Source organism: Felis catus, chromosome F1, assembly GCF_018350175.1.
Source record: "Felis catus isolate Fca126 chromosome F1, F.catus_Fca126_mat1.0, whole genome shotgun sequence".
Classification (NCBI taxonomy): Eukaryota; Metazoa; Chordata; class Mammalia; order Carnivora; family Felidae; genus Felis; species Felis catus.
Window position 1 is genome coordinate 66361384 of NC_058384.1, and position 27059 is coordinate 66388442.

General features: G+C 53.5%; 1 protein-coding gene and 1 long non-coding RNA gene across 6 annotated transcripts; one reads left to right on the forward strand and one right to left on the reverse strand.

Moving 5' to 3' along the window:
• The first annotated feature begins 1718 nt into the window (after positions 1-1718).
• FCRL4 (Fc receptor like 4) lies at positions 1719-27059 on the forward strand. 5 transcript variants are annotated; one of them, XR_002151535.3, is made up of 13 exons: positions 1722-2883; positions 5230-5250; positions 8934-9188; positions 10244-10498; positions 10896-11056; positions 11227-11513; positions 12064-12351; positions 19292-19405; positions 20501-20528; positions 21432-21526; positions 21756-21824; positions 25636-25667; positions 25766-25871. XR_002151535.3 is itself a non-coding variant. In XM_006943109.5 (12 exons), the coding sequence occupies exons 1-12, from the start codon at positions 2853-2855 to the stop codon at positions 25880-25882; spliced, it is 1587 nt and encodes a 528-aa protein (XP_006943171.3). In that variant the 5' UTR covers positions 1733-2852; the 3' UTR covers positions 25883-27059. The 5 variants fall into 5 exon arrangements, 3 of the variants coding, with proteins under 3 accessions (XP_044904434.1, XP_044904433.1, XP_006943171.3); XM_006943109.5 differs by lacking the exon at positions 11227-11513 and having other exon boundaries at positions 1733-2883; positions 10775-11056; positions 25766-27059; XM_045048499.1 differs by lacking the exons at positions 21432-21526; positions 21756-21824; positions 25636-25667; positions 25766-25871 and adding an exon at positions 20626-21316 and having other exon boundaries at positions 1719-2883.
• On the reverse strand, positions 6677-12181 carry LOC109495825. The gene is made up of 2 exons (XR_006591505.1): positions 12042-12181; positions 6677-10964 (listed from the first exon to the last, which is right to left on the reverse strand). It is a non-coding gene; the product is annotated as an uncharacterized LOC109495825 (long non-coding RNA).

Sequence of the window (27059 nt, forward strand, 5' to 3'; positions counted from 1 at the left end):
TGAACTAAGAGCTGGGCTTCAGAGGGAAGGAAAACCATGAACAGGAAGACGGAAAAGTCAATGTCGGATAAACAAATGTCTGGGGGCCGCCGGCAGCCATGGGACGAAGGGAGGAATTCTAACACAGGCTTTGCTCAGCTGCTTCTGCCAGGCTAGTTCGTATTATTCTACAGTTCTCGATGGTGATGCTTCTCTTCTTGGGGCAGGTCCTCCGTCTAAATTCTTAGGAGGGGAGGGTATCAGAGTTTCTTTCGGAGTCTTTAGGGCTTTGACTGTTTTAGTTCGAAAAAATCTGCATGCCAAAGTGGCACATCTTGGGGCCACTCATTCTGATCCCCGTGCTGCCTATAAACGAAATCAGTGACAAATCAAGCTGTATTATGACCGGCTAGTTTAGGTTCAAATATAAAATTCTTGGATCCTTTGGATTCCCTGCAGAACGTGACAACGTAAGGAAAGTAAGCTCCTGGCCGCTGGCCCCAAGCCCGCAGGGTCCTCCTTGTCCCCCGCCCCCAGCTCCGTCTTGCAGCACAATACGTGTGGGCGAGCCGCCCGCGTGCAGCCTTCTTCCACAGCCTGCAAACAGTGCCACCTTGGCCATCCCTCCGAAAAAGATAAGCAAATGTGACAAAATGTGAACAATTGCTGAATCTAGGTGAAGAACACCCAGATATTTATTGTCCTCCTCTTGCCATGTTTCTAAACGTTTTAATTTTAAAAAAATGTAGGATAGACAGAGAACAAACCGAGGGTTGCTGGAGGGGGTGGGGGTGGGGGGATGGGCTAGGCGGGGGATGGGCATTCAGGAGGACACTTGTTCCGATGAGCACTGGGCGTTGCATGGAAGTGATAAATCACCGGGTTCTACTCCTGAAGCCGATACTACGTGTGTTAATGAATTTGAACTTAGATTTTTTAAATATATAAAATTTGAAAATTAAAAAAAAAAAGCGTTAACGTAGGGAAAAAATAGGGTTTTGTTAAAAAAAAAAAAGTCTCAAAGTAGCAAAGTGGATCTGCCTTGACCTGTGCAAGGGACAGAGCAAATCCACAGCTGGGCCTCAGGCTACAAATCCAGAGTCTGTTCCGCACGCTCTCCCACATCAGTGTGGGTGCGAGTCTGGAATAGGGTGCACTAAGGAGCTGTGATTCTGTTCTAATTTGGCCCAGTTTTCGAGCAAAAAGATCTGTGTGTTCACGGGGCCCCTGGGTGGCTCAGGCGGTTAAGTGTCCGACTTCAGCTCGGGTCACGATCTCGCGGTCTGTGAGTTCAAGCCCTGCGTCAGGCTCTGTACTGATGGCTCAGAGCCTGGAGCCTGCTTCCGATTCTGTGTCTCCCTCTCTCTCTGGCCCTCCCCCGTTCATGCTCCGTCTCTCTCTGTCTCAAAAATAAATCAACGTTAAAAAAAATTAAAAAAAAAAAGATCTGTGTGTTCACGGGGCCCCTGGGTGGCTCAGGCAGTTAAGCATGCGACTTCGGCTCAGGTCACGATCTCATGGTCTGTGAGTTCAAGCCCCATGTCGGGTTCTGTGCTGACAGCTCAGAGCCTGGAGCCTGCTTCCGATTCTGTATCTCCCTCTCTCTCTCTGCCCCTCCCCTGCTCATGCTCTGTCTCCCTCTGTCTCAAAAATAAATAAAAACATTAAAAGAAGTGTCTTTTCTTCATCTTATTATACTTCCAAGGTCACGGACATCGCCCGGAGCACGAGTGATGTTCAGTACAAGCCCAAGTTAGAGAAAGGAGCTGTTGTAGGCACATGGAATGCTGTGCTACAGCAATGCAGATCACTCATACTTCGTCCTCTGTCTGATATCTGCCACTCACAGGAGGATCAAGGGTCACCGAGTCACAGATGTCTTGGGGGTGAAGATGCTGATGTTGAGTGCCATCCGCCTTGGTCCATTCTCACTGCTCAGTCCTGGAAAGACACCTCCACTTGGCTGTTACTTCCCCTGAGAATCCTCTCCTGGTTCCCCAGCCCTGGGTTAGATTTCCCTTCTTTTGGACCCTCACAGCGCTTTTCACTCTGTACTGAGCCCTTCGCTGGCTCTTCTGCCTGCCCCCTTCCCATGAAAGCGTACTGACCCTTGCTTACCCCTGGACTCCCAGCACCCGGCCCCCCCGCGTAAGTTACAGCTAGAGAATCCGTGTGCATTCGTCAGGACATTCCTGTAAACAAACTCTAGCTTCCAGAACCCTCAACGGAAAGTTTGGCAGGGCATTCTCCAGGAAGAGCGAGATGGGCCTATAACTGATTCTGCCGTCCACCTGCTAATCAGATCAAAGTTGGTAGCTTCCTGTGAGAAAATGAGTCAGGCTATTTTCATATGTGTCGGACGGAGCGCGAGCTGTCTTATGATTCGGATGCTTCGTCGCATGTGGATGCTCGGCCGGAGGTGGTCCGGCGGAGGCCCCTGAGGTCAGAGAAGCGCATTTCGGCCTCGAAGGAGAACCTCTCCTGCTCCGGACCGATTCGAGGACGTCCCTGGATTATGTGATTCACAGCAGGTCTGCAGTCTTGCCTGGCCTCTGGCAGCAGAGAGAGCACGTGTTGCAAGTTCCCTGAAAGGCAGCGGCTGGAAGCTTCTGAGACTAAGACAACGAAAGCTTCGAGGCGCCGTTCACACCACGAAGTCGGAGCGGTACTTATTCTGCTAGACAGTGACTGTCATCACTGAGAGTCTCTGGCCCTGGGTAACGTGCTGCTGGTATTTTAAGAAACATTCCTGTACTTCCTCTTTTCACTTCGCTATCACAGCCGGCCACACTCAGAGGCACCTTGCTCTACTCACTGCCCAGCGCCGGCACCAGCCAGTCCGTCCGTCCCAGAGCATCCCAGAGCACGCGCCAATGCTCCTGTGGGCATCTCTGCTGGTCCTGGGTAAGTGGGCGAGCAGAAGCCTCTGCTCTCGGGGGAACCCGAACCTCTCCGCGAGCAAAAGCCCCCACCCCCTCTGGGCTGCTGAACAAATGGGTTCCACTCCTATTTCAAAATAGTAGGAAATGAACGAGAGGCGAGATGTTGATCGAACGGTATGGGGGGGGGGGTGGTTGGGGAATGATTTCCAAAAGTGTGTTCATCGCTTGCTTTTAATTGCCTACAAAAAATTTCCTCCTACTCCCGACGTGGGCCTATTTCGCCACGTAAAATATCCACGGTTAGATTCAGTTACCTCTCTGATCACAGAGGCCCTAAATCCATGCAAAGGGAACGTGTCCTAAATGTGAGCCGACACAGAAATGAGTTTCTGCCGGGGGGCCTGGGTGGCTCAGTCGGTTAAGCCTCCAGCTTCGGCTCCGGTCATGATCTCGCGGTTCGTGGGTTCAAGCCCCGCGTTGGGCTCTGTGCTGACAGCTCAGAGCCTGGAGCCTGCTTCGGATTCTGTGTCTCCCTCTCTCTCTGCCCCTCCCTTGCTCGTGGGCTCTCTCTCTCTCAAAAATAAACAAACATTTAAAAAAATTAATAAAAAGAAAGAAAGAAATGAGTTTCTACTGAGACAGTTATTTCCTTCTCTGAATCTTACAGTCATGCCCTGCTCTGATATTTGCAAGACAGGAAATAAGATGATTTCCCTTGGATTCTCCCCCCGCCCCCTCACTCCACCCCTGTACTATTTTCCAATATTGGTCCAAGTGAGGCATTAATGTCCTAGCAGCACAAGCTAATACAGATGACCAGTCGGTCACTTGTACACTAAATATTTATTAAGCTCATTTCTTGTTCCTAGCTGTTTCTCCAGACCCTAACTAGGGGCAGAGTGACCAGGGAGGCTGGCACATCACGGGAACTCGGTAAACAGTGAACGAGGGGGTATCGTGGGCACGGGGGAGAACACAGGACACAGAGCACACGGTCTCTGTCCCCAAGAGCCGGCACTCTGGTGAGGAACTCCAAGTACAAATGCAAAAGCATTCGGCTTGAAAACAGACCACAAAAATATTCCACGATGACTCCTGAGAGAATGCGTGGTGACAGTCGTTGATTCTCGCTGATGGCAATTGATAATTAATTGCTGAGCCCCGACCACGCCAGATACTTTTCTAACAATACCCCAAGTGTGAGTCTACTCCGAGCTCCTAGCAGTCCGTGAGCTGGAACTGCGATAAATCCCACCTTGCCGATACGGGAGCCAAGGCGCAGAGACGGCCTCTCGCCCTTAAGCTCCATACAGCGGCCGTCAGGGGTCAAGTCCACACTCGCAGGAACCGTGCTGTTAGCCGCGTTAGCCGCACCGCATATCGATTTCCAGTCTCAGCGAGCTGTGATGGCTCACTAGAGACTAGAGCAGAGTGAGGACCCTGAAGCCCAGAGGCATCCCAGAAGGCTTCAAGGAGGAGGCAGATTTCATCAGGGTGTGACCTGCCTTTTCTTGATACCGAAGGGAAGAGCCCCCAGGCAAGGAGATGGTGAAGCCAGGTCTGAGCAGCAGCCACACCAGGCTCCTGTTTATGTATTTTTTTAAAGGTTTATTTATTTTTTTTATTTTTTTAAATGTTTTTTTTTTCAACGTTTATTTATTTTTGGGACAGAGAGAGACAGAGCATGAACGGGGGAGGGGCAGAGAGAGAGGGAGACACAGAGTCGGAAACAGGCTCCAGGCTCTGAGCCATCAGCCCAGAGCCTGACGCGGGGCTCGAACTCCCGGACCGCGAGATCATGACCTGAGCTGAAGTCGGCCGCTTAACCGACTGAGCCACCCAGGCGCCCCAAGGTTTATTTATTTTTGATAGAGAGCAGGAGCAGGGGAGGGGCAGAGAGACAGGGAGACGGGGGATCTGAAGCGGGTTCTGCACAGTCAGCACAGAGCCCCACGCGGGGCTCGAACCCACAAACCCTGAGATCATGACCTGTGCCGAAGCTGGAGGCTTCGCCACCCAGGCGCCCCGCCAGGCTCACGTATAAAGGACAGTGACAGCAGCCAGTAATGGAAGACTTACTAATTTCACCCACTGAAACAAGACCACGAGGTCACCTTTATGGTCCCCGTGTTGCCGATGAGGAAGGGGAGGCTTGGGCTTCTGTAGCTCGCCCAGCATCGCACCGCCGAAGTCCAGGCCTTCTTCCGCCTGCGCTCTGGCCGCCACGGTGTCCCCTGACTCCTCCGGGTGGTGGGGCTGGGCACGCCTCTCCCGCCCTCGTTGGAGTGGGGCCCCGGCAGGGGGCTCTCTGGGTGGGAGGGTTCAGCTCCAGCCTCGCATTGACTCTCACCCTCACCTCTCTTTACAGCTCCAGTCTGTGGACAGCTTGGTAAGTAGGCCCCCTCTTTCTTTCCTCTTTTCCATTTCTAGATATTTTAGTGACCGGCCTCCATCTGGAGTGCTCTTAAGGGGAGACCTGGTCCCCGCATCCCCATCCTGAGGACTCAGGCAGGGCAACATCACCCTGTCCTATGACTCTGACCCCATGAGCCGGAGAGTCATGCCCTCATGTCATACCTGCCATTGTATCAGATGAATGGAGGGGGAGGGCTGGGGCGCATGTCACAGAGGTCAAGGAGGGGCGTGCCTGCACCTGATGTGGGGTGCTGGCCGCCCTGACAGGTGCACAGAAGCCTGGGAGGGAAGGCAAGAGGTAGGTTGAGACCTCGGTGAGGGGCACCCAGGATGCAAACATCTCTGCCTCTTCACCTTTCCTGGCCCAACACAGCACCACCCCTACCATGAGCAAGCTCTCCACCCCAAAGTCCAGCAGGCTGTGTAGATGTTTTCCTGGTAACGGCTCAGATCGTCTCGCCTCTGAGCCCCCACCCTGCTGGTCCGCAGGAAGACCAGGCTTTGGGGGAGCTGTGTCCAGGTGTTCTGGTAACCCCCGAAAATCCCTTCAGGACCACTGGGTTCATCCTGGGGGGCTGGTTGCTGTCATCCGGCCCCAGCCAGCAGGAGCCACGGCCTCCTCATGTACACTGCCTCCTGCAGTTCCTGGGTCTGTGGCCGTCCCCCTCGGTCAGGGGACACAGACCATCTCCCACAAAACCCTGCCTAACTGGGAAGAGATTGTCACTTGGCCAGACTTTGCTAGATGCTCTAGGATGGAGAAGAAAATACACCAAGTATCTCAGATCCGCCACTAGATGTGGTTAAGCTCACTGACTCAGTCCAAACCTCACGAGACCCCGACAAGGTGCGTCTTCTCTGAGCACACAGCAGGGGACAGCTTCCGCGGACCAGTGAGAAACAAGCCGCACACGCCAGCGGAAGGTTTCCCTTCCCTCGGGTCCAAGACCCGCCTCCCAGTCCCCCCTTCCCATCCCAGATGCTTCCCAGGAACACGGACAGTAGGGGTTTCTATCCACGGTCACTGCGAACACGGAATAATCTGTACGGTCCTCTAAAGAGAGACAGAAAAAGTCTGTGGAGACACAAGAACGTTTGCATCACCAAACAGAACAGCAGCTTTTTCATCTAAAACAAGCATTCCCATTACTCTATAACTTTGCCCCCAACACAGAGACAGCATCCCCTTTACATTCGGGTGTAACTAAAAGATCTATTTGGGTGTTCTTGCAGACAAAGGTAAGAATGTTTAAAGTCTCCAGCCGTCCTTAAATGTGGACAGTCCTCATGTGAGCGTAAAGGCATTAACGAAAAAGCACGCCTACGGTGATTCCACTTTAAGATTTTACGATAAATTGCATGCCCGCGTGATGGAGATTTTAGTTTTGGAAAATGGAATATTGCACATGGAAATAATCTGGTTTATTTTCTACTTCACCGGATTTAGATTACCACAGGCAATTCTGCAGAACAAAGCTCGAGTCTCATATTGATTTTTTAAACGTGGCAGGGGCCCCAGCTTCAGGCAGCACGACAGGAAGTTGGGGGAGGAGGGAGGTAACCAAAACCACATGAGAGCTCTCCCCAGCCCCCAACCCCCCAGGAAGCTTGGGTCCTTCACCATAGAGGCAAGACCACTCCCAGCGCCCCCCCACTGGGGGCAGAGGGTGGGGGGGTCCTCTCCTGGCTCTATTCCCCTGACATCTCCCGATCCAGTAGTGGCTGGTAACTGTCCCCAAAGTCATGAATTCCTGCATCTCAGGCAGAATGCTAGAGGTCACTTTGCAGTTGTACTTCCTCGGTGTTGGTAACACCGAGAGGTTAGGCCAACAAACTGCTGGCCCAGGCAGCAGGCCACCAAGGGGAAGGGAGTGTGGGTGGAGGTTTCCGACGGTGAGTAGCATCTCAGGGAAGAAAAACATCTCTTTCCCCTTAAGTGTCTCACTGGGGACTGCCAAGTAAACAGACAAAAGACAGATTCGCAGGAGAAAGATCTTACCAGGGCGCACAGAAACTGTGAGCCCGGGAGGCGGTTGGGACTTGGGGCTCAGATACCGTCTGAGCAGGGAAAGGGGCCAGGGAGGAGGACCCTTCTTGGAAAACGAAGGGCTTTCAGGAAAGACGCCCCGGCCCTTTGGAGAGCAGACGGCACGTTAGGGTAGTTTCGTGACGTCTGTTTAGTCCTTGCTGGTAAGAGTCCACTGCTCCTGGTTACTCCTGGGGGGCGATTTATAACGGAGTCCTTCTGGGAGGCAGGTAAGGGTGTTCAGAATCAAAAATATATATGAAATCTCCTCTGAAATGCCCCCAGCTCAACATAATTTTTCAGGCCACGGTGGTGTATGCTGGGTCCGCTTCACTGACCAGCCCTCCCAATCTCAAAGGTACGAAACTCAGAAAATAAACACCTAGAGACAGAAGTGTCTCCGTGGCAGTTTGTTGCTGGGAAAATGTAATTAAAAGCAAAATTTTCTCCCAGTCCAGAAATCTTCTCCACAGAGGTGGCAGAGAAAGAAAACACTTGTTGTTGAAGACAAGTCAAACCAGGGTGCGACGGGCATCTCAGGCCATCCGCTAAGAGGTCACCAGGGCACCAGGGAATCTCGACTCCCGACTCAGCTGAGCAGCCCCTCCTCACGGCACACAGGTCCCACGGCCAAATAGTCACTTGTCAGGCACAAGGCCCCGACGGTGCCTTCTGTCCCACGCAGTTCATCCGAGCTCTATCTCAGTACCTGGGAAGACCACTGTGCGGGGTAACTGGCTTTTAGCCACCCCGGGAAAGAACGTCTGCATAGTCTGGGGCTGGGGCTGCTGTGCGTGTTGGAGCAGGGAGACGTCTCTGCCCCTAGCTGTCCACATCCCAAAAGGCGATGGCTCCTTCCTGAGCAGGACATTCCCCAGTGGTGAGACTGGCAAGTGTCCAAAGATTCACGTACGCTAGAAAGGAATTCTTAAAGAAAAGGAAGGCAGAGAGAAGTCTTTTCCCTGATTTTCAACGGGGAGAATTCAACTCTTACTGCACACGCTCCAGCTCCTGTCTGTCCGTCGGGATTCCAAAGATCTTAGGGCCTGATTTCATGCAAGGCCCATATTCCACTGTCAAGAAGCAGATCCTTGAGTCTGGGGAGTGAGAAGCTTCTGGCTCCTGGCACTCACGCTCTGTGTGCCTCTGTCTGAGCATCACTATCCCACACCCACTTCGTGTTTCGGTAAAAATACAACTTCTCCGTAATTGCATAATCAACCCCCAAATTCCTACACTTCCCCCCCCCGCAAACCCCCGTCGAAAGCCCCCACCCCACCACACGGCCACGCCACACAAAGGCTCCTCTTAGACAGACGGCTGTAACAGGAGGGAGTCAGGAGGGACCGACCGAGGGCCCAGCCCCCATGGCTGCCCTTCCACGGAGAGCGGGGCCGGCTGGGGTCGTCCCCTGGAAGGCCAGCCTGCCCCTACAGACCACAGAGCGGCCACCGCACCCCTGGCAAAGGTGAACGCAGCCAGGAAAGCCGAGCCTAGGCAAACCGTGTTCCTCCCGACAGGGGCTTTCCTGGGGATCCCCCCAAGCCTGGTCCTGGGGTCCGTCCCACACAGACGACCACGGCGGGGACCACAGGCGTCCCCATCTCAGGCTCTGTCTCTCTCTTCCTCAGAAGCTGCGTCCAAACCCGTGATTTCCCTCCATCCTCCATGGACCGTCGCCTTCAAAGGAGAGACAGTGACCCTGACTTGCAATGTATTTCACTTCCACGCTCCAGAGAAAATAAAACGGTTCCTTTGGTACCTTGGGAGGAGAATGCTACGCGAAACCCCAGGCAACACCCTGGAGGTCCGTGACTCCGGACAGTACAGATGCCAGACCCAGGACTCGCTCCCAAGTGACCAAGTGAACATGATCTTTTCTTCAGGTGAGCAAGCAGGTGAACTACTTAGACCTTTACAAGTCGTTTCGCGTATCCTCGCCCCCTGGGGTGGGCAGACCTGGGGGCCTTCGCTCAGCGCTAACCCTTGACCTCCAACACCGTCATTTCCCAGGGCCCCTCATTGTCTGTAGGTGTTTTTCAAAGGACTGTCGACAGACGTTAGAGTGTCATTTTCTAACACCACTCAGCAGACATCCCTGCGCCTTTACGGGGAGGAAGGAATTCGTTTAGGGGATTGCAAACTGAGGCTGCTTTCGCCCGTGCCCTCAGGGCCGGCCAGCCTCCTGCAAGAGACAAGACAGGGACACAGATGAGTTCGGAGGAGGGGAGTTTCCCCGTCAGGCCTGTGTCCCTCCCCCTCCCCCTTCCTGACACCCGTCCCTTCTCTCCTCCCACTGTCCCGCCTCAGGGGGCACCCACTCTCTCCCGGTCCTGCTTTGCCCACTTCACAGACAATGGTCTGGACCACCGCATGGGGACCGCGCAGGGGGACAGGCAGTCAGTCCCTGAGTCACCTTACAGGGGACAGAACTGACCTGTCACGAGCGTCTAAAGAGCGGGAGAATGTCCGCCAGGGACCCCGCTCCCCGTCCCTCGCCCCCGGGGTTTGTGTTTGACAAGCCTGCCACAGAGCAAACCCCAGTGCGCGGTGACAGTTTCTAGTCTCTTCCCCGGAATCCCCCCCCCCCCCCGACCCCCAGTGACTCCCGCTCGGGGCCCGGGTGAGCCGGTCGGGGGTGATCTGTAACCACGTTCGGCAAAGTCACGGTGCGGCTCATGGTCACGTTAGAATCCTCATGCTGTGGTTCTGCCCCCGAGTGGCGGGGGGGGGGGGGGTCTCAAGGTGGTGTGTTTGGGGTTCATTTACGACTTGCCGCTGAAGCAGGTCATACAGACTCGGGAGGGAAGGAATGGGCCCGAGGCAGGAGACGAACCCTGGAAGAGAGACAGGAAAAACACAGCCAAGCCTTGTGATCCGAGCTGCACCCAGAGGAGAGGGCGTCCTCAGCACCAAGCCCCTGTCTGTGTGTGGCTTCCAGACTGGCTCGTGCTCCAGGCTCCACATGGCGTGTTTGAAGGTGACACACTGGTCCTGAGGTGCCAGACGAGGAGTCAAGAGACACTGACCTCTGTGAAGTACATTTGGAACGGAAAAGTCATCTCCGCCTCCAATCAGAGCCAGGACCTTTCGATACCACGAGCAAGTTCAAACAACAGTGGCTTCTACCACTGCACTGGGCGTGTGGACAAAATGCACACATGGAGGTCAAATGCCAAGTCTGTTCAAATTCAAGGTAAACCTTTCATTTCATGCAGATTATCGACTTGCCCAGTGTGTGACAGGGCACCCACACATTGCCGTCCCAACGCTGGGTAACGAGGGACGCGTGGCCCCCGGCAGGCAGAGCCGCGGGGCCCTTGCACTCGAGCTGGGGCGGAAAGAGGGGAAGGCGGGGTCCGCCCGTGTCGTGCCTTGTGTCTGAAGTTCCCCAGGACCCAGCAGCCGAGCCCGCCTGCCCCAGGGCCCCCAGGGCCGCCCTCTGAGACCTTGGTTTCCCTCTTCTCTCTAGAACTGTTTCCACACCCGAAGCTGAAAGTCACCCCCTCCCAGCCCACAGAGGGCAGTTCTGTGAACCTGAGCTGTGAAACTCAGCTGCCTCCAGAGCGGCCGGACACTGTGCTTCATTTCAGCTTCTTCAGGGACCGCAGGGTCGTGCTGTCAGACTGGAGCCGGTCCCCGGAACTGCAGATCACAGCCATCTGGAGACAAGACGCGGGGTCATACACGTGCGGGGCTGCTGCGGCCCAGGGCGTCCGCAAGCTCAGCCTCCCGGTGCACGTCTACGTGCAGGGTGAGTGTGGGAGAGCCGCCGGTGGGGTGGGGGTGGGGTGGGGGCTTCCCCCACCCCCACAAACTGCTGCCTTCGCGCTGTGCAGGTGGGGACCGCCTCCTGATGGGGGCAGCTGGCCCTGAGAAGCGAGGTACGGTGATCATTTTTCTAAAATTTTTCTAAAAACTCAGCCTTCCTTGGGAACCGTAGCGCCTCGGAACGCTGGCGGCCGACTTCGATGCAAGGGTTCGGGAAGACGAACGCGAGCCAGACGACGAGGCGCCCTGCTCCTTACTGAGCCGGCACCTTCTAGAAGGCCAGATCTGGGGCGAACTACGGAGGAGCTGGGCGTAGCCTCTTCCCAAGCAATAGCCACCCAGAGCGGGAGCACCCGCCCACGAGCGGGACGCACACACGTGCAAAGATCAATACAATCGCCATCTCGTCTTTGGCACCTGAGCAGGGCTCCCAGAGACAGGTGTGGTCCAGCCCAGTGCCAGCCACCGCCTGTCACTGCAGACAGGTCGCGGTCACCTGTCGCCGCAGACGATTCAGGCGGCCGCCAGGACCTCAGACAAAACTCAAACGCTGCTTTCTCTCTCCTGGGACTTCACGTCTCAGGATGGAAACAGGACGTTTAGTGAGGGTCTGGGTCCCAGCTGCACAGTCTATGTGCTACAACACCAGCACCTGCTGGCGACTATATCTTTTTTTTTTAATGTTTATTTATTTTTGCGAGAGAGAGAGGCAGAGCACGAGTGGGGGAGGGGCAGAGGGAGAGGGAGACACAGAATCCGCAGCAGGCTCCAGGCTCCGAGCCGTCAGCCCAGAGCCCGACGCGGGGCTCGAACTCACGGACTGTGAGATCACGACCTGAGCCGAAGTCGGACGCTTAACTGACTGAGTCACCCAGGGGCCCCCCGCTGACGAGTAGATCTTATCTTAAAGTCACGTAAAGAGCGACCCCGTCCGACACGCCAGCTCCCCCCTGCCCCCAGGTCCTTACCCTCTGTCTCGTGTCCACGCAGGGGTCCCGGTGTCCGGAGTGCTCCTGGAGACCCAGCCCCCGGAGGGCCGGGCACTTGCGGGGGAGCCTCTGGTCCTCATCTGCTCCGCGGCCGAAGGCACAGGGGACACCACGTTCTCCTGGTACCGGGAGGACACGGGGGAGAGTCTGGGGAGGAAACGCCGGCGTTCCCAGAGGGCGCAGCTGGAGATCCCTGCGGTCGGCGGGAGCCACGCGGGGGGCTACTTCTGCACGGCCGACAACGGCCACGGCCTCGCCTGCAGCGCGGTCCTGAACGTCACGGTCACAGGTGAGCCGTCCTCGCCAGCGGCCTTACTTAGCGTGGCTTCCTCAGGTTGGGGTGGGCGTGGCCAACGCCGCTGGTGATTCTGCCTCCTCCGGTTCCACTGTGCCATCTTCCACCGCGATACTTTCTTCGTGGGGACGTTGATAGGGCACGTGGGGCACGGCCGGCAGGAGCCGTTTCTCGCCCCCAAGACGACCGCACGTGCCCGCCCTCTGACCCGTCGCGTGCTGATGTCAAAGAGCCGCGTCAGCTCGTTAACGGCATCGCAGGGTCGTCCGTGTCAAGGGCACGCGTCTCTCAGGGAGGCATCGGGGCCCATCTCGGCCTCCTGCGGCCCGACAGGACGAGCCATCCTGCAGGCCTGACGGTCTCAGGGCCCAGACTGCAGGGCAGGGGAGGGGACGCAGGCCCGGTCACATGCGCTCAGGGGACGGGCCTTCCCTTGGGCCCCACCATTGGGCCCCTGTCTCTCTCCCTCTGTCCCCAAGAAGCCACAGCGGCCAGGCTCCCGCGCAGAGTTCCCAACCCCGTCGGCACCGGGCTTTCTCCGGCACCCGACTCGCGCTGAGGAGGGTGGACGGGCCTCCACGTTGCTGGGGTCAACGGCAATTCTGTCTCCGTGTCACTCGGCCCGTCACCAGCTCTTGACACAGCTGGCCCCGCCTTCCTTCCGGGACCACATTCCTCCTTGACTCACCAGACGCGCTCTGTCCCCTGCCCGCGGCCAGACACGGGGTCTAGGCTTCCCTCACCAGGTCCTCCCATTTCTCTGGGCCTCTGTCCTCGGTCCCCCCTCCATGCCCACTGTCTGCACTGTCTCACCCTGTCTCGAGACTTTAAATTTTTTTTTTTTACATTTATTTATTTTTGAGAAGCAGAGTGCGATGAAGCGTGAGCAGGGGAGGGGCAGGGAGAGAGGGAGACACAAAATCTGAAGCGGGAACCTGGCTCCGAGCCGTCAGCACAGAGCCCGACGCGGGGCTCGAACCCACAGACCGTGAGATCATGACCTGAGCCGAAGTCAGACGCTCAACCGACTGAGCCACCCAGGCGCCCCCCACCCTGTCTCGTGACTTTAAATGCACCTCGGACTTTTATTTACCCACGACTCCCACACCCCCTACAGCTGAGACCTCTCACGCGTCCAGCGCTCAATCCACATGCCCCACAGGAAGGGCTCGTCCGCATCTTCAAACTGAATTCATCCCAAGTTTTGGTTGTGCCCCCGAACCGACGGCTCCTGCTTTGCCGCATCGCCCGGGACATCGAGCCCCACCCTCCTCCTTGCTGAGGCCAAAACTCAGACCTGCCTTTTGTTCCGTCTTGCGCATCTAGGCCACCTGCGCGTCTCATCCAGCTGGCTTTTCAGGATAGGCCGGGACCTGAGCCACTCCCGGAGCCTCCCCTGCCCCCTGAGTCGCCAGTATTCCCTCCCTGCGTTATTGCGGCAACGCCCCCACGGGCCTTCTGCGTCCGCGTTTGCTCTCCACAGCCCCTTCCCTGCGCAGCATCCCAAGGAGCCTGTACCTCACATTGCTCTTCCGTACAAAGCCCTGTCCGCTGGCTTCCCGTCTCCTTCAGGGTGACGGCCATCGTCCACCAGGTCCTGCGGCTCTGCAGGACCTGCTCTCCCTCCTCCCTCCCCTCACTTCCTCCACTCCAGCCACCGCGGCCCCCTGTCTCTTCCTCAAGCCGTCCAGTCGTATTCCTGCCTCAGGGCCTTTGCACTGCTCTTTGTGATAGCCTCATACTCACCCCTCTCCTCCCCCAGTGAGACCTTGCCAATGAGACGTGCCCAGACCACCCTGGCCCTTCCTCCCCAGGGCCCCCGTGTCATTCCTCAAAGGGCTTACCCCCACCGGCCCTGCCGTGTCTCTCTGTCCCTCCCACCGCTCCCATACTAGCCTCCCGAAGGCAGGTCTGTATTCTGACCGCTCTTGTATCCCAGGTGCCAGGACCAGGGCTTGGCCCACATTAGGCATTCGATAAACACCTACTGAGTGAATGAAGGTTACACACACGGTTATACTGACCGCAGCAACTATCCCGGAAGGTGAAGATGGCCCCGGTGTCTCCATTCTACCGAAAAGAACTCTGAGGCTCAGAAAGGTGTGGCAATTCGTGTAAGGTCACAGAGCTCACACCTGCACACAATCACGTAGCTGCGAGAGGTGGAGGGCAAGGTCAGAAGTCCTCCGAGGAAGTCCCCGCCGTCAGCCACACTGAACGGGCCCGGAGCGGTCGGCCCTGACACAGCCGTGGACCGAGCAGGTGGCTCCGGGGCCGTGGGACGGGGGGCCGCTGTGGGGGCCGCCCGGCTGCCGTGCAGTTTCTCTTCAGCTCCCTCGGGGCGAGTCCTGTGATCACGGGGGCCCTCCCGGGTCAGGTCTTCCCACACACAGGTGCCACGGGAGCGTCCGCCTCTCACTCTGGAAATTTCTCAGCGAACGCTGTGAGTGGGTGTGGTCCCGGCACAGATGGGCAGAGACCGAGCCTGGTGTCACACTCGTGGCATTTCTAGCAGGAGAAGAGGCTAGCACAGCCAGAAGCCGCCGAGGGGCGCCCCCCCAGAAGATGATGCGCCGGCCCTGAACCCCAGAAAGGCCCTGCAAGCGGGGGGTGGCCTCTGGGGAAAGCGCTCTTGTACCGAAACAGGTGTCCTCGGGGAGCCCAAAGACGACACTCCCTGAAGTGGGCAGGAGAGAGACTGCTGGAAACTCAGAGCTGAGTGTGAACATGTTCCTCTTCCTTCCGGAGGTTAAGGTCAGTACAAGGGACCTGTGTCCTCGCCCACGCGTGCCGTCGCACTGGCGTGCACGACTCTAACGGGTGTCACCCTCCGCTCTCACGGAGTAAGCAGACGTCGAGGGTTCGGTTGGCCAATGACAGAGAGGGGATTTCTCACAAAATCTTTTAAATTCGTGGGCCTTATTGCAAAACCTCTGTGCGCAGAAACGGGAGAGCTTCCGGCAGCAGAGAACTTCTGGCAGTCTGCGCTCGTGTGGTTTCCCCCACAGGAATGCATTTCTCACCGGCCCAGAGGCCGGAAGTCTGAGGTCAGGATGCCTGACTGGTCGGGTTCCGGGAGAGCCCACTCCCCCGCCCTTGCAGACAGCGGCCTTCCTGGAGCACCTGTGTCACATGGCAGAGAGGGGTGACGGGGGCGGGGGTGTCTCGGGTGTCTCTTCTTGTAAGGACACTAATCCCATCATGGGGCCCCCCCCAGACGTCACCTAAACCTGATGACCCCCCCCAAAGGCTCCATCCCCAAAACCGTCACACTGGGGCTCCAGGCTTCTTCATTCAGTATGTGAATCTTGGGGGAGACACAATTCAGTCTGTAGAATGGGGCTGAAGGTGGCCGGGGTGGTGCTGGGTGGGAGCAGACCTAACTTGTGGGGACGTCCCCTGAACGGATCGGAAGGTAGCACGAGGTTCCCAAGGGCCTGGGGCGCAGCGTGAGGGTGCCAGACGAGACCTAACACTTGCCTGGACGCCACCCGCCACATCGGGAAGCGTTCAGAGCGCTTCACGTGGGTCAACAATGCACCAACAGCGGAAAAGGAAACTGAGGCACAGGGAGATGAAATAATTGTCTGTGGCCCCACGGCCGGAGGAGCCAGGATCTCAACCCACCGATCCAGTTGTGGAGTCTACACCTCCCTCTCTCTTCTCCCACCTGTATTGAGACAGAATTGGCATAATTGGCGGTACATATATGATGATATATACAACATGATGACGTGCTCTATCACGTGGGACGACTGCCGCAACGGGCGTGTTAACACTCCACCACCTCACACCAGCATCGTGTGCGCACGGGTGTGCGTGGGGAGGACATTTAGGACGGGCTCTCGGCAACTGTCACGTGTGCGGCGCGGTGTCCCGAACTGTAGCGACCACGCTGTGCGTTACACGCCCCGCACTGGCTCCTCCCATGACCGGAAGGTTGTGCCCTTTGGCTAACATCCGCCATCTTGCTCTCCCCCCAGAGCCCCTGGCCACCCCAGCTGCTCTGTTTCTACGACTCTGGCGTTTCTAGATTCCACATCTAAGTGAGCTCTTACAGTATTTGTCTTTCTGTCTGACTTATTTCACTTAACATAGTACTCTCAAGTCTCATCCATGTTGCTGCTAATGGCAGGGTATCTTTTTTATGGCTAATAGTGCATCGTATATATGATGGAATACTATATATAATATATACGGTGAAATATATGTATGATGGAATATTATATATATAATATATGGTGAGATATATATGATGGAATATTATATATATATGATGGAATATCATATACATTATATATGACAGAATATTATGTATAGGATATATATGATGGCATATTATATATATTATATATGATGGAATATTATATATATAATATATGATGGAATATATATGATGGAATATTTTATATATATGATGGAATATCATATTATATATGATGGAATATTATATATATTATGTGATGGAATATTATAATACATATGGTGGAATATTATATGTATGATGGAATATTATATATATGATTGAATATTATATATAATATATTGAATATTATATATATAATATATTATGGAATATCACATACATTATATACGATGGAATATTATGTATATAATGTATATGATGGAACATTATATATTATATATGTGATGGAATATTATATATAATGTATGTGATGGAATATACATCATATATATATAATAATGACATAGACCATATTTTCTTTGTCCAATTGTTTGTTAATAGACGCTGAGGTATTGTCCTGTCCTGGCTACTATAAATAATGCTGTCAAGAACATGGGGAGACAGATGTCTCCTCCAGATAGTAATTTCATTGTCTTCAAATGCATAGCCATAAGTGAGATTGCTGGAACACATAGTAGTTCTGTTTTTAATTTTTTTAAGGAACCTCCATACCGTTCTCCACAGTGGCTGCACCAACGCGCATTCCCACGAACAGCGCATGTGGGTTTTCTCCACATCCTCGCCGACACTTGCTACTTCTTGTCTTTCTGATCATAGCCATTCTGACAGGCGTGAGTCGGCATCTCCTTGTGGTTTTGATTTGCATTTCCCTGTTGATGAGGGATGCTGAGCCCCTTTTCATGTACCTGTTGACCAGTCAGATACCTTCTTTGGAAATCTTTGCATCTATATGCATCAGGGATGTCGCTCTGTACTTTTCTCCTGGCGTCCTTATCTGACTTTGGTGTCAGGGTGATGTTGGCCTCATAAAATAGTTTGGGAGTGCTCACTCTTCTTCGGTTTGGGGAAAGACTTTGAATGGATTGGAGTTAAAATTCTTCTTTAAATGCTTGGTAGAATTCACCGGTGACACCATCTGGCCCTGGGCTTTCTTCATTGGGTGGGTTTTATTATTGACTCAATCTCCTCACTCATTACTGGTCTGTCCAGTCTTCATGAATCAGTCCTGACAGGTTGTATGTTTTTAGGAATTAGCCCATTTCTTCTAGACTGTTGGAGGTGATGGAGCGCAACTGTTCTGTGCCTTTCAAACTAAAACATATTTCAACTCCTTTCCCCAGAGGAGCCATTTCTTCTAGGAAATGGGGTTATCAGGGAGGGGAAAGACTTGCTCTCTGCTCGTTAAATCTGGAACTCTAGGTACCCTAGGCATGGCTGATTCTGATTTGGCACAGGTGGACGCCCAGGCGGGCAGTGGGGAAAGACTCACTCTAGGACACACAGCCAAGCTGCTGTGTCCCTGGATTTCTCCCTGGCATTCCTCCTCTGGTTTAGCTGTCATGGGGGGCGGGGGGGGGGGCTGGCAACTCCCCACGAACACCGTTTGCAGGCAGAATCACTCATAGGTGTGTTGATTTTGTCAGGAAGGGAAAGCATAGAGACAGAAATGCCACCAATGGCCGGTGGCCCTGGGTGCTGAGTGCCTACCTTGTGGCGGGAACCACAGACACAGAGTGCCATGCAGTTAAGTGGGAATCATAATTCACGTTGCTGTGGTTCTGGTACGCGAATGTTCTCTGTGTAATCCCGTGGCATCCGAAGTCTGAATCTGGCTTCTGTCAGGACCAAGAACCTGCATGCAAACACTGCCACCCCCACCGACTCTTTGCCCCTCTAGTCCGGGTTTGCTTTTTAGCCCTTGTCGTCACCAGACATGTTATAAATGTATTTGCTTATTGTCTGCCTCCCCTCCCTGGACTGTAAGTTCCATGAGGGCAGGGACCTCGCAGTCCTGTTCACTGTTCTGTCCTCGAGGCCTGGCACATGGCAGGACTCAATAAATGGCTACCGAATGAATGAATGAGTGAATGAGTGAATGAATGCATCAGCCACATGAAATCTCTTGAATGAGGAGAATGGATCCAATGGAAAAGTCAGAAACCCCTGACAACTGAGCTTATGGCTTCCTTCGGCTTCTCTCCTCCCCTTCAGCGCTTCTAGGAGGAGCGAGGCAGTGCTGTTTCCCTCTGGCGTCCCAGCGTGGTTTTAATGGCGAGCCACGTCGGCGCTGCTCCTGGTTCCCCGAGTGCCCGTCAGCAGTGATAGGTGCTCTCTTTCTCAGCGGGCTGCCGAACCAGCCTCATGTCGCATCTTCCCGGGTGGCCGGGGCCAATTCCCAAGAGGCCAGAGTACAAGAATACGGACTATCCAGAGAGAGGGTCCCCTCAAATGCTAATCTGGAGCTGGTGTCTGTGGGTGAGCGGAGGGAGCTGGCTGCGTTCTCCCCTCTGCCCTGGCCCCCCAGACCCTCAGCCTGGAGCCTCCTACCGGAGCGCAGGGTCCCGGCCCGCCCCTCGGGCTGCCTCCTGTGTGCACCGGCCGGGGCCTAGCCCTGATCAGCTAGGTTCCTCTCCCACTCCAGGGCTCAGGACCCCAGCCGAGCTGAGGAAAGTTCCAGGACGTCCTGGCCCTCTCTCCCCGGGGCTCATGCAGGCTCTCCCCCCTCAGGCACTCCAGGGAACAGAATGGGCCTCATTGCCGCGGGAGCCACTGGGGGACTGCTCAGCATTCTTGTCCCGGCTGCAGGCCTGCTGATTTACCGCCGGCACCAGAGGAAGTCAGGTTTGTGTTCGCTCTTACCCGCTGCTAGAGGCCAAGCCCGGTCCCTGCCGAGCACCCCGCTCCCTGGAGCACCCACCATTCCCCCCCCTCACCGCCCTCAACACCCACAGACATACACCCTCCGCCTGAGGTGTGAACAGGTGCTGTGGTTGAGGGTTGCTTGCAGCTGGCCGGGTTCTCTAAGTCTCGAGTGACGGGTAGGAAGGAGGTAAACTTCTTCATGTCAAGTTCCAAAAACTTAATACGGACAGTTTCCCCGGGCAGTTTTTTGGCTCAAGTGGTCAGTCAGCTACACACCGCAGCCCATCTGAATCCCCCACAAATGGGCGTTCAAGAGACACCAAAGGGCTGTGAGAAGGGAGGCTGGCTAATCTCTATCCTCCTTCCTCCTTGGAGACTTCCCCGTGTCAAAGCCTGAAGCCGCCGTCCTGTGCTCCAAGGGCTGGGCTCTCCACGGGCCAGCCCGCCCTCCTCCCCTCCTCCCCTCCCCGGGGTGGGGGGGGGAGCCGCACACTTCCAGAGGCTTCTGCCTTAGTCCCATCAGGATAGTTCAGATGCGAGAGAGCCTAGTGTGGAAGACGGGCCCAGAAGCTATTTCAGCTCTAGTACAACCACCCTCCAACTCGGCCTCTTGATCTAATCAGCTCGGTTCAACCCACCACGTCGTTCTCAGCACCATGCATGTGGCTGCATGGGCCACTTTGGATCTGGACCACGAGCCTCCTTAGCAGGCCTGAGTCGGAGCCCGAGACTCCTCTGGGCATGAGCACGGATGCTCCGTGACATCCCCTCACTGCTCTGCAAGAGAGACTGTTTGGTCCCCGGCAGTATTCCTTGAGGTGTATCATCTCTGCCTTGAACCCTCGTCAAGTCTCAGACGATTGCATATTCGGCCCAGGAACGTATAGCCCTATCCCCAGCAAGCTACGCACTTTGTTCAGTCCTTTTCCAGATCATTTTCCTAAAAGTCCAGGACCGGGTGCATGGTCTCAATGGACTTTTTCTGATGGCCTCTCTAAGCCAGTTTCCCTTCATGAAGCTTTTGGGAAGGAGCGCCCTCTGCTGACACAAATGTGCCTTTGCTTTGTTTTGCAGGAGGTGGTTCTCCAGGAAACACAACCAGGTGAGGCCTCAGGCTTCCGGTCTTCCAAGAATAGACTATGCAGGACTGTGGTTTTACAAAATTAGCTCACGTGGTGTCTTTCTGCCCCTGTGGCTAGGTGCCCACGTTTTCACATCCCCGGAAATGAGCAAAATCACAACTTCGAGAACCTTCTAATAGTTCGTATTGTGGATTTTGCATGTATTTAGATCCATTTATTTGAAATGTATCCATTCACCCAAATGGGTAATACCAAAGATTTTAGGTTTTCTAGGTGGGCGCAGAATATTTCTGGAGCAGACAAGACTCTGGTCAGGCAACGTGTTGCTGTAAATGTGTGCACAACTGTTCCAGCTTTCAGGGAAGTCTCACGTGTGCACGTGTACTCATCAGACTTTGTGTCTTTAACTTTGGTTTGGAGAATCTGGCTCTTCTACCTACGCGTCTCAGTCTTGGGTTATAGCCAGTGCCTGGGAGCACAGACTGTGTCTAATTCCTTCTGGAATTGTCCGGGTAAGACCGTGTGAAGACACTTAGTCCACACCTCCTGGTGATGAGGCGAGGCTTTTTTAGCCAATTGAGTGTGACCGTTCTGTCTATGGGATGGTTGTTACAATGATGTCAGACATTGGCCAGCCTTGTCCCCAAAAGTCTGCCCATACTGTGGTCCTAGGGTTTCTTTCCAAAGAACAGTCCGGCTCTACATGGACCTACTGAAGGTCCAGTTAAACCATTCCTGGTCTCTGGTCCCCTGCCATCTTCTGATTCCCCTCTCCTCTTCCCCGCCCCGCCACGCCCCTTCCTCTCTGGGTCCCTGGCCCCCGCTGTCCGCCGATGTCCCCCTTGCCCCTTCTTCTCTGGCCATCCTGCTGCTGTGCATCTTATGATGTTCCAGGGATGATCGTGTGTTTCCATGTGTCACAGGAGCCCTCCCGCCACAGGCCCAGGACAGGCCCCCCATGGCAGGTGCCAGGGACAGAAAGACAGCCCAGTGGAGCTCCAGCATTTGTACGGCAATGGTGAGGAGTCCCCGTAGGGAAGCTGCTCCCGCCTGAGCCCGGGAAAGATAATGTGCTGGATGCCTGGAGAAAGCCCTGGTGTCCTTACGGCATCCCAAACCCAGACGCCCCGAGAAATCACTGCTTCATTCTGTGTCCAAGAAGCGTGGGGAGGAAGCTTGGGAAGAAACCTGTGTAGCACATAACCACTGACGGCAGCAGCCTTGAAAGTGCCATTTCTCCTTTCCAGGGAGTCTCGGAGAGGGACACTTGGTATATTCTGAGATCCAGACTATTCGACCGGGGCAAAAAGGGGAAGGTAAGTCACTGGGGAAGATCCTGGTTGCAAACTATACTCCTTCATTCAACACGTGTTTACTGAGTACCCCTACGTGCTAGGCGCCGCAGTGAGTACACGGAGTCGATCGGCAGACAAGGCAGGTGGAAATCCCTGTAGGCGGAGCTTAGATTCCAAAGAGAGAAGACAGACTCCAAAAGATGCTTCGTGTATCTCCTGACGATCAGATCCTTCTGATCGATATTGTGACCGTGAAGGCGGACGTCTGAAAATTTCCCTGAAGTAATGAATTAAGTATTTAAGTAATGAGGTTTACAAGCCACCTGCTATGTGGTGAGAACGTGTGTAGATACACGTTCACATAACGTATATAAATATAGACACATATGTTCGGTTCATTCACATAAACAGCCCCATGTAGCCAATATGCGGAACAAGCGAGACTGAGGACTTAATTACAAAAATGTGTTTCCCCACTGTTTCTTGAAACTTTGTTCTGCGGGAGATCTTCCCACACGCTCAGGGTGAACGTTTTGGCAGCAAAGGCTTTTCAGTACACTCCCCATTCTCGTAGGTAACAGACAGCAGGTGGACACGGTATGTCACAGTGTCAAGTCAGCAGCTAGAATATCCAGTTCAAGATGTTCATCAAAACTTAGCCCTCCGCTAGTTCAGGCAAACTTCAGAACGGGAGCTGGTGGTGGTGAGAGGGCAGGGTGGAGTTGGCCTCTCTGTTTCTGTGGCTGGTCTCCCTTCAGCATCCTGGAGGGTGCTGGGGACCTGGGTGGGAATGGACTCGCCCGGCTGGTGCTTGGGAGCTGGTGTCCACCTGTCTGGCAACAGGTGCAGAAGAAGGCCGTTCCTTGAGAGGTGAGTGAGTGCTGTCTTCTGACTTCCCGCCTGACACTCCTTCCTGCCGCTCCTTGGTACAGCGGCCGTCTCTAATCCAGCAGTTTTTGTGACCCTTCAATGGCCTCATCCCCACCCGCTCGCATCCAGCTTCCCACCGTTGGAGTCCTTTGGTAGCTGTGGGCCCTACTGGGCTGGGGCTCCCTGGCTGCACTCCTGTCTTCTGTCCAAGCTGGACACATCTGTCCATGGGGACACCTAAGGATAGGTGACAGATAGTCAATTAATTTTAACAAGTGTATCCAGTCCCAGACCCACCACCACCATCAGAACATAGAACACTCCCAACACCCCTCCTGCCCCTTTGCAGATAACTTTTCCAGCTCTGCCCCAGCCACCAATGGCCCACTTTCTGTCCCTAGAGTTTTGCTTTTCTATAATTTCATGTAAATGAAATCATATGCAATGTAGTCTCTTTGTCTGGCCTCTTTCCCATAACATAATGTTTTGCAACTCATCCGTATTCTAGCATATTATAAGTAGTTCACTGCTACTTTTTTTGATGTGGAAAAAGCTGTACATATTTAATGTATACAACTGGACGATTTGAGGATAAGTATATGCCAGCGAAGCCATCACCATCCTCAAGGCCACAAGCATGGGTAGTATCTCCTAAAATTTTATTCCACCCATTCTTATTTTTTATTATGATCATTACTACCATCATCATGATTATTATGTGTGTGTGTGGTTAGGACACTTAACACAGATCTACCCTCTTAGCAAATCGTAAGTGTGCAATACACTATCGCCAGCTATAGGCACAGTGCTCCCTAGTGGATCCACAGAACTCACTCATCCTACGTAACTTAAACCCTGTACCCTTTGACCATTCCTTCTGTTCCCCCTCCCACAGCCCCTGGGTACCACTATCCTACCGTCTGCTTCTATGAGCTTGACTATTTCAGATTCTGCACATAAAGTGAGCACGTGCAGGATTTTTCTTGCTGTGTCTGGCTTCGTTTACTTAGCACAGCAACTTCCAGGTCCACCCATGGTGTCAAAATGTCAGGATTTCCTTCTTTGTTATGGACGAATTATATTCCAGTGTGTGTGTGTGTGTGTGTGTGTGTGTGTGTGTGTGTGACATATTCTTTACCTATTCATCTGTTCGGGGACACTTAGGTGGTTCCCATGTCTTGACTACCGTGAATAATGCTGTAGCAAACACGGGGTGTAGCTATCTCTTCAGGATCCTGATTTTTAATTCCTTTGGGTGCAAACCCAGAAATGGGATTGTTGGATCATATGGTAGTTCTATTTGTAATTTTTTGAGGACCCTCCATATTGTCTTCCACGGTGGCTGCACCAACTTACATCTCCACCAACAGGGCACAAGGGGTACCTTTTCTCCTCTTCCTCCCCAACACTTGTTAGCTCTTGCCCTTGTAATGACAGCCATCCTAACGGGTGTGAGGTGACATCTCATGGTGGCTTTTATTTGTATGTCTCTAATGATCAGTGATGTTGCCATAGTACCTTTCCAGCATCTGCTGGCCATCTGTCTTTGGAGAAATGTATATTCAGGTCTTTTGCCCGTTTTTAGTTGAGGCAGTAGTGGGAGGATTCTGGCTATTGAGTTCCCTGTGTTCCTTATATATTTTGGATATTAACCCCTTATCAGATATACAGCAAGCACATATTTTCTCCCATTTCATAGGTGGCTTTTCCAAATACAGCAGCTCACTTGCAAATTAAAATCCCCTGTATCTTCGTAGTAGAAATCTCCACTGTAGTCTAATCTTGCACTTGTATTACAAATGGCATTAGGGCCTTCCCAAGATCACAAATCCAGCAAAAGACGAACCAAAGACCAAGTCTTCTGTCTTGCTGCAAGATCTCCTGCTTATAGAGCCTATCACCGTCCTTGACCAACACTGACCACCTGCCTTGTCCGTCACTTGGCTTTCTCAGCCACCCCCATGAGTCAGGACCCTTTGAATCGCAGAATCAGAACTGCCTCCAAGTTGTTTGGGTTAATTGAATGCGTCTTCTAGAATTACCTTGATCAAGTACTGTTGTTCACACTCTTTAACGGATTTGTCAGAACACCACTGAAGCTGAGCACTGTGTTGGTGGACAACTTCTATCTCAGGCACTTTATTTACTAATGATCTGTAGCAAGACTTCTTCTCCAGTTCCCTGAGGTTTGCATGAAACCCCTAAAATTGTAAACATAGTTCGACACGTATGACTATAATTCTGGGAAGAGAGAACCTAGGTTCTATCACATCGTTAAGAAGATCTGTAACCCTGAAAGGTCGATGGTAAGAACACAGTGATAAAGAGAAGCCTCAATTGTCCCAGAAGCATTTTTTTTAGGCTCTGTCTCCATACATCACTATGTGGCTATGATGCTTCCATCCAGTTCTCTGAGACTCTTAATTCCCAACACGTAGGATCTGGCAAATCCCATCAGTTAAACCTCCCTCTCACTGCAGCTCCCTTTCTGGAGAACCGTGGAGATAAAGCTAAGGACAAGAACCCGTTTAACGTGACAGAGGGTTTTCCCGCGGGCACGCACGTGAAGCGCTCTCATGGGAACCCGCCGAGCAGTCAGGGGGGTACTCTGAGGTTGGAGTCAGGAGGAGGTGCTGTTAGCTAAGAGAGGCAAAGATTAAAGCAGAGAGAAATTCTGTGTGGACACGTGGTAAAGGCAGGAAGCAAGGTTTCTTGGCGTGGTCGTGAGGAAGGACCTTACAGATCAATGGAGATTACAGACAGCTTGCAGAGGGCTGGGCTACGAAACGGTAAGACAGAAAACCACCTGTGCTGTGGGGCACATTGGGGGTCGGGGGTGGGGGGGAAGCAGAAGCACCGGTGCAAAGGGTTCAGTGGCTCCCAGCCTCTGGGGGGAAAGTTCGCAGCCTGGGTTGAGCGGGTCGGGATGCCCGTAGCTCAGTGAGTGCCTTTCCCTCCACAGCCAGTGCCTCCGGAGCGTCCCTAGAGGACAAGGTGAGTGTCCGTCCCTGCCTGTTTGCTCTCCCACCACTCCCCACAGCCCCATCCTCTCTCCCTGTTCCCGAATCTCCTTCCTCTTCTTTCCACCCCAGCACGCCACAGTTATCTACTCCTCGGTGAAGACACGGCTCCAAGGGGACTCTGCCGGAAAGGTCAGGTCTCAGCATGAAGATGCCACGGACAGTTACGAGAATGTCCCACCTGCGTGACTCATCCCTGCCCCGAAGCCCCAGCTCAGTGTAGTCCTCAGGGTCCCGGGAGTGACCAGCTGGTCCCAACTGCCCACGTGCTTTCACATCCGCGACTCCTGATTCACCTTCTCTGAACTGGTGATGGGGCAGCCGCTGAAAGACTTGCTCAGGTGACCAGGATCACGGGTAAGAGAAGACCCTGGACCCCTGCTCGGAGCCTAACGTCATGCGCTCCCCACGGTCCCGTTTAGGGAAAAGGAAGAAGGGTGGAGAAGCGCTCCTGTTGAAAAACAGAAGCACAGGTTTTGGTGACTTGGGATTTGCACAAAGGCACGCCTGAGTGACTCAGGTCTCTGCTCAATGCGTCCCCAACAACTGTCCCACTTGGGGTCATCTGCATCGGTTGGCTTAACCATGCGCAGTGCCCAGGTCCTTCCCACACCAAGCCCAGGGCCACCTCTCCTGCCTACACTGCTTACAGTCAGGATTGCGCTGTAGACAAAAGAATCCACACCACTAGTTTGCAGAGAAAAGAATTTAAATAGGGTATTAATTAATTAATTGGGATATTAAGAAGCAGGCTCTAGGCTGAGCTTCCAAAAGCAAAAGGTAATTATGTTAATGTTATTTAAGACAAAGATTTTCCACACTAGAGAAAAAAATACAAAAACAAAATTAATAACCCTACAAACTTGAATTGGAAATATCTGCAGAAGTTGATATCAAGCTCTTTTTAAAAAAGATATTTATTTCCTAGGTCTGTCCACTGGAAAGGCCTAGAAATAATTAGCAACCCAACAGCAGTGAGCATCCCTCCCACAGGCTGTGCTTTCCAAACACAATTTCCCACCCAAGGGTACTGGGCTGTCTTTCTTGCAGGAGGCATGTCTTTAGTTACCGAATAGTTGATATGAGAATAAGTAATTCTTCCAATAAATGAAGAAGGGATGAAAGGCACAGAAAACCACTCTTTTGATGGCAAATTTCATGGAACACCCACTGATTAGGTTAGCATCAAAAACCAGACAGCCTAACACTCTGTGCCTCCTGATGGAAGTATTCAATGTCACCTACAAAGTACTCATGCCCAAGATATCAAAATTGAATCCAGTCAAGTTTCTAGACCCAACAACCAGCTGACAGGAAATACGAGGGGCTACAGCAATCAATAAAATCCATGTTGTGGAAAAATCTA

Excerpts from the sequence above, each read along its gene's own strand:
- FCRL4 (XM_045048498.1), top strand. The coding sequence starts at position 2,853 with ATGCTCCTGTGGGCATCTCTGCTGGTCCTGG. Across the intron at positions 10,499-10,895 it reads CAAGTCTGTTCAAATTCAAG|CTTCTTCAGGGACCGCAGGG; the intron begins GTAAACCTTTCA and ends GCTTCATTTCAG. Across the intron at positions 12,352-19,291 it reads CCTGAACGTCACGGTCACAG|GCACTCCAGGGAACAGAATG; the intron begins GTGAGCCGTCCT and ends CTCCCCCCTCAG.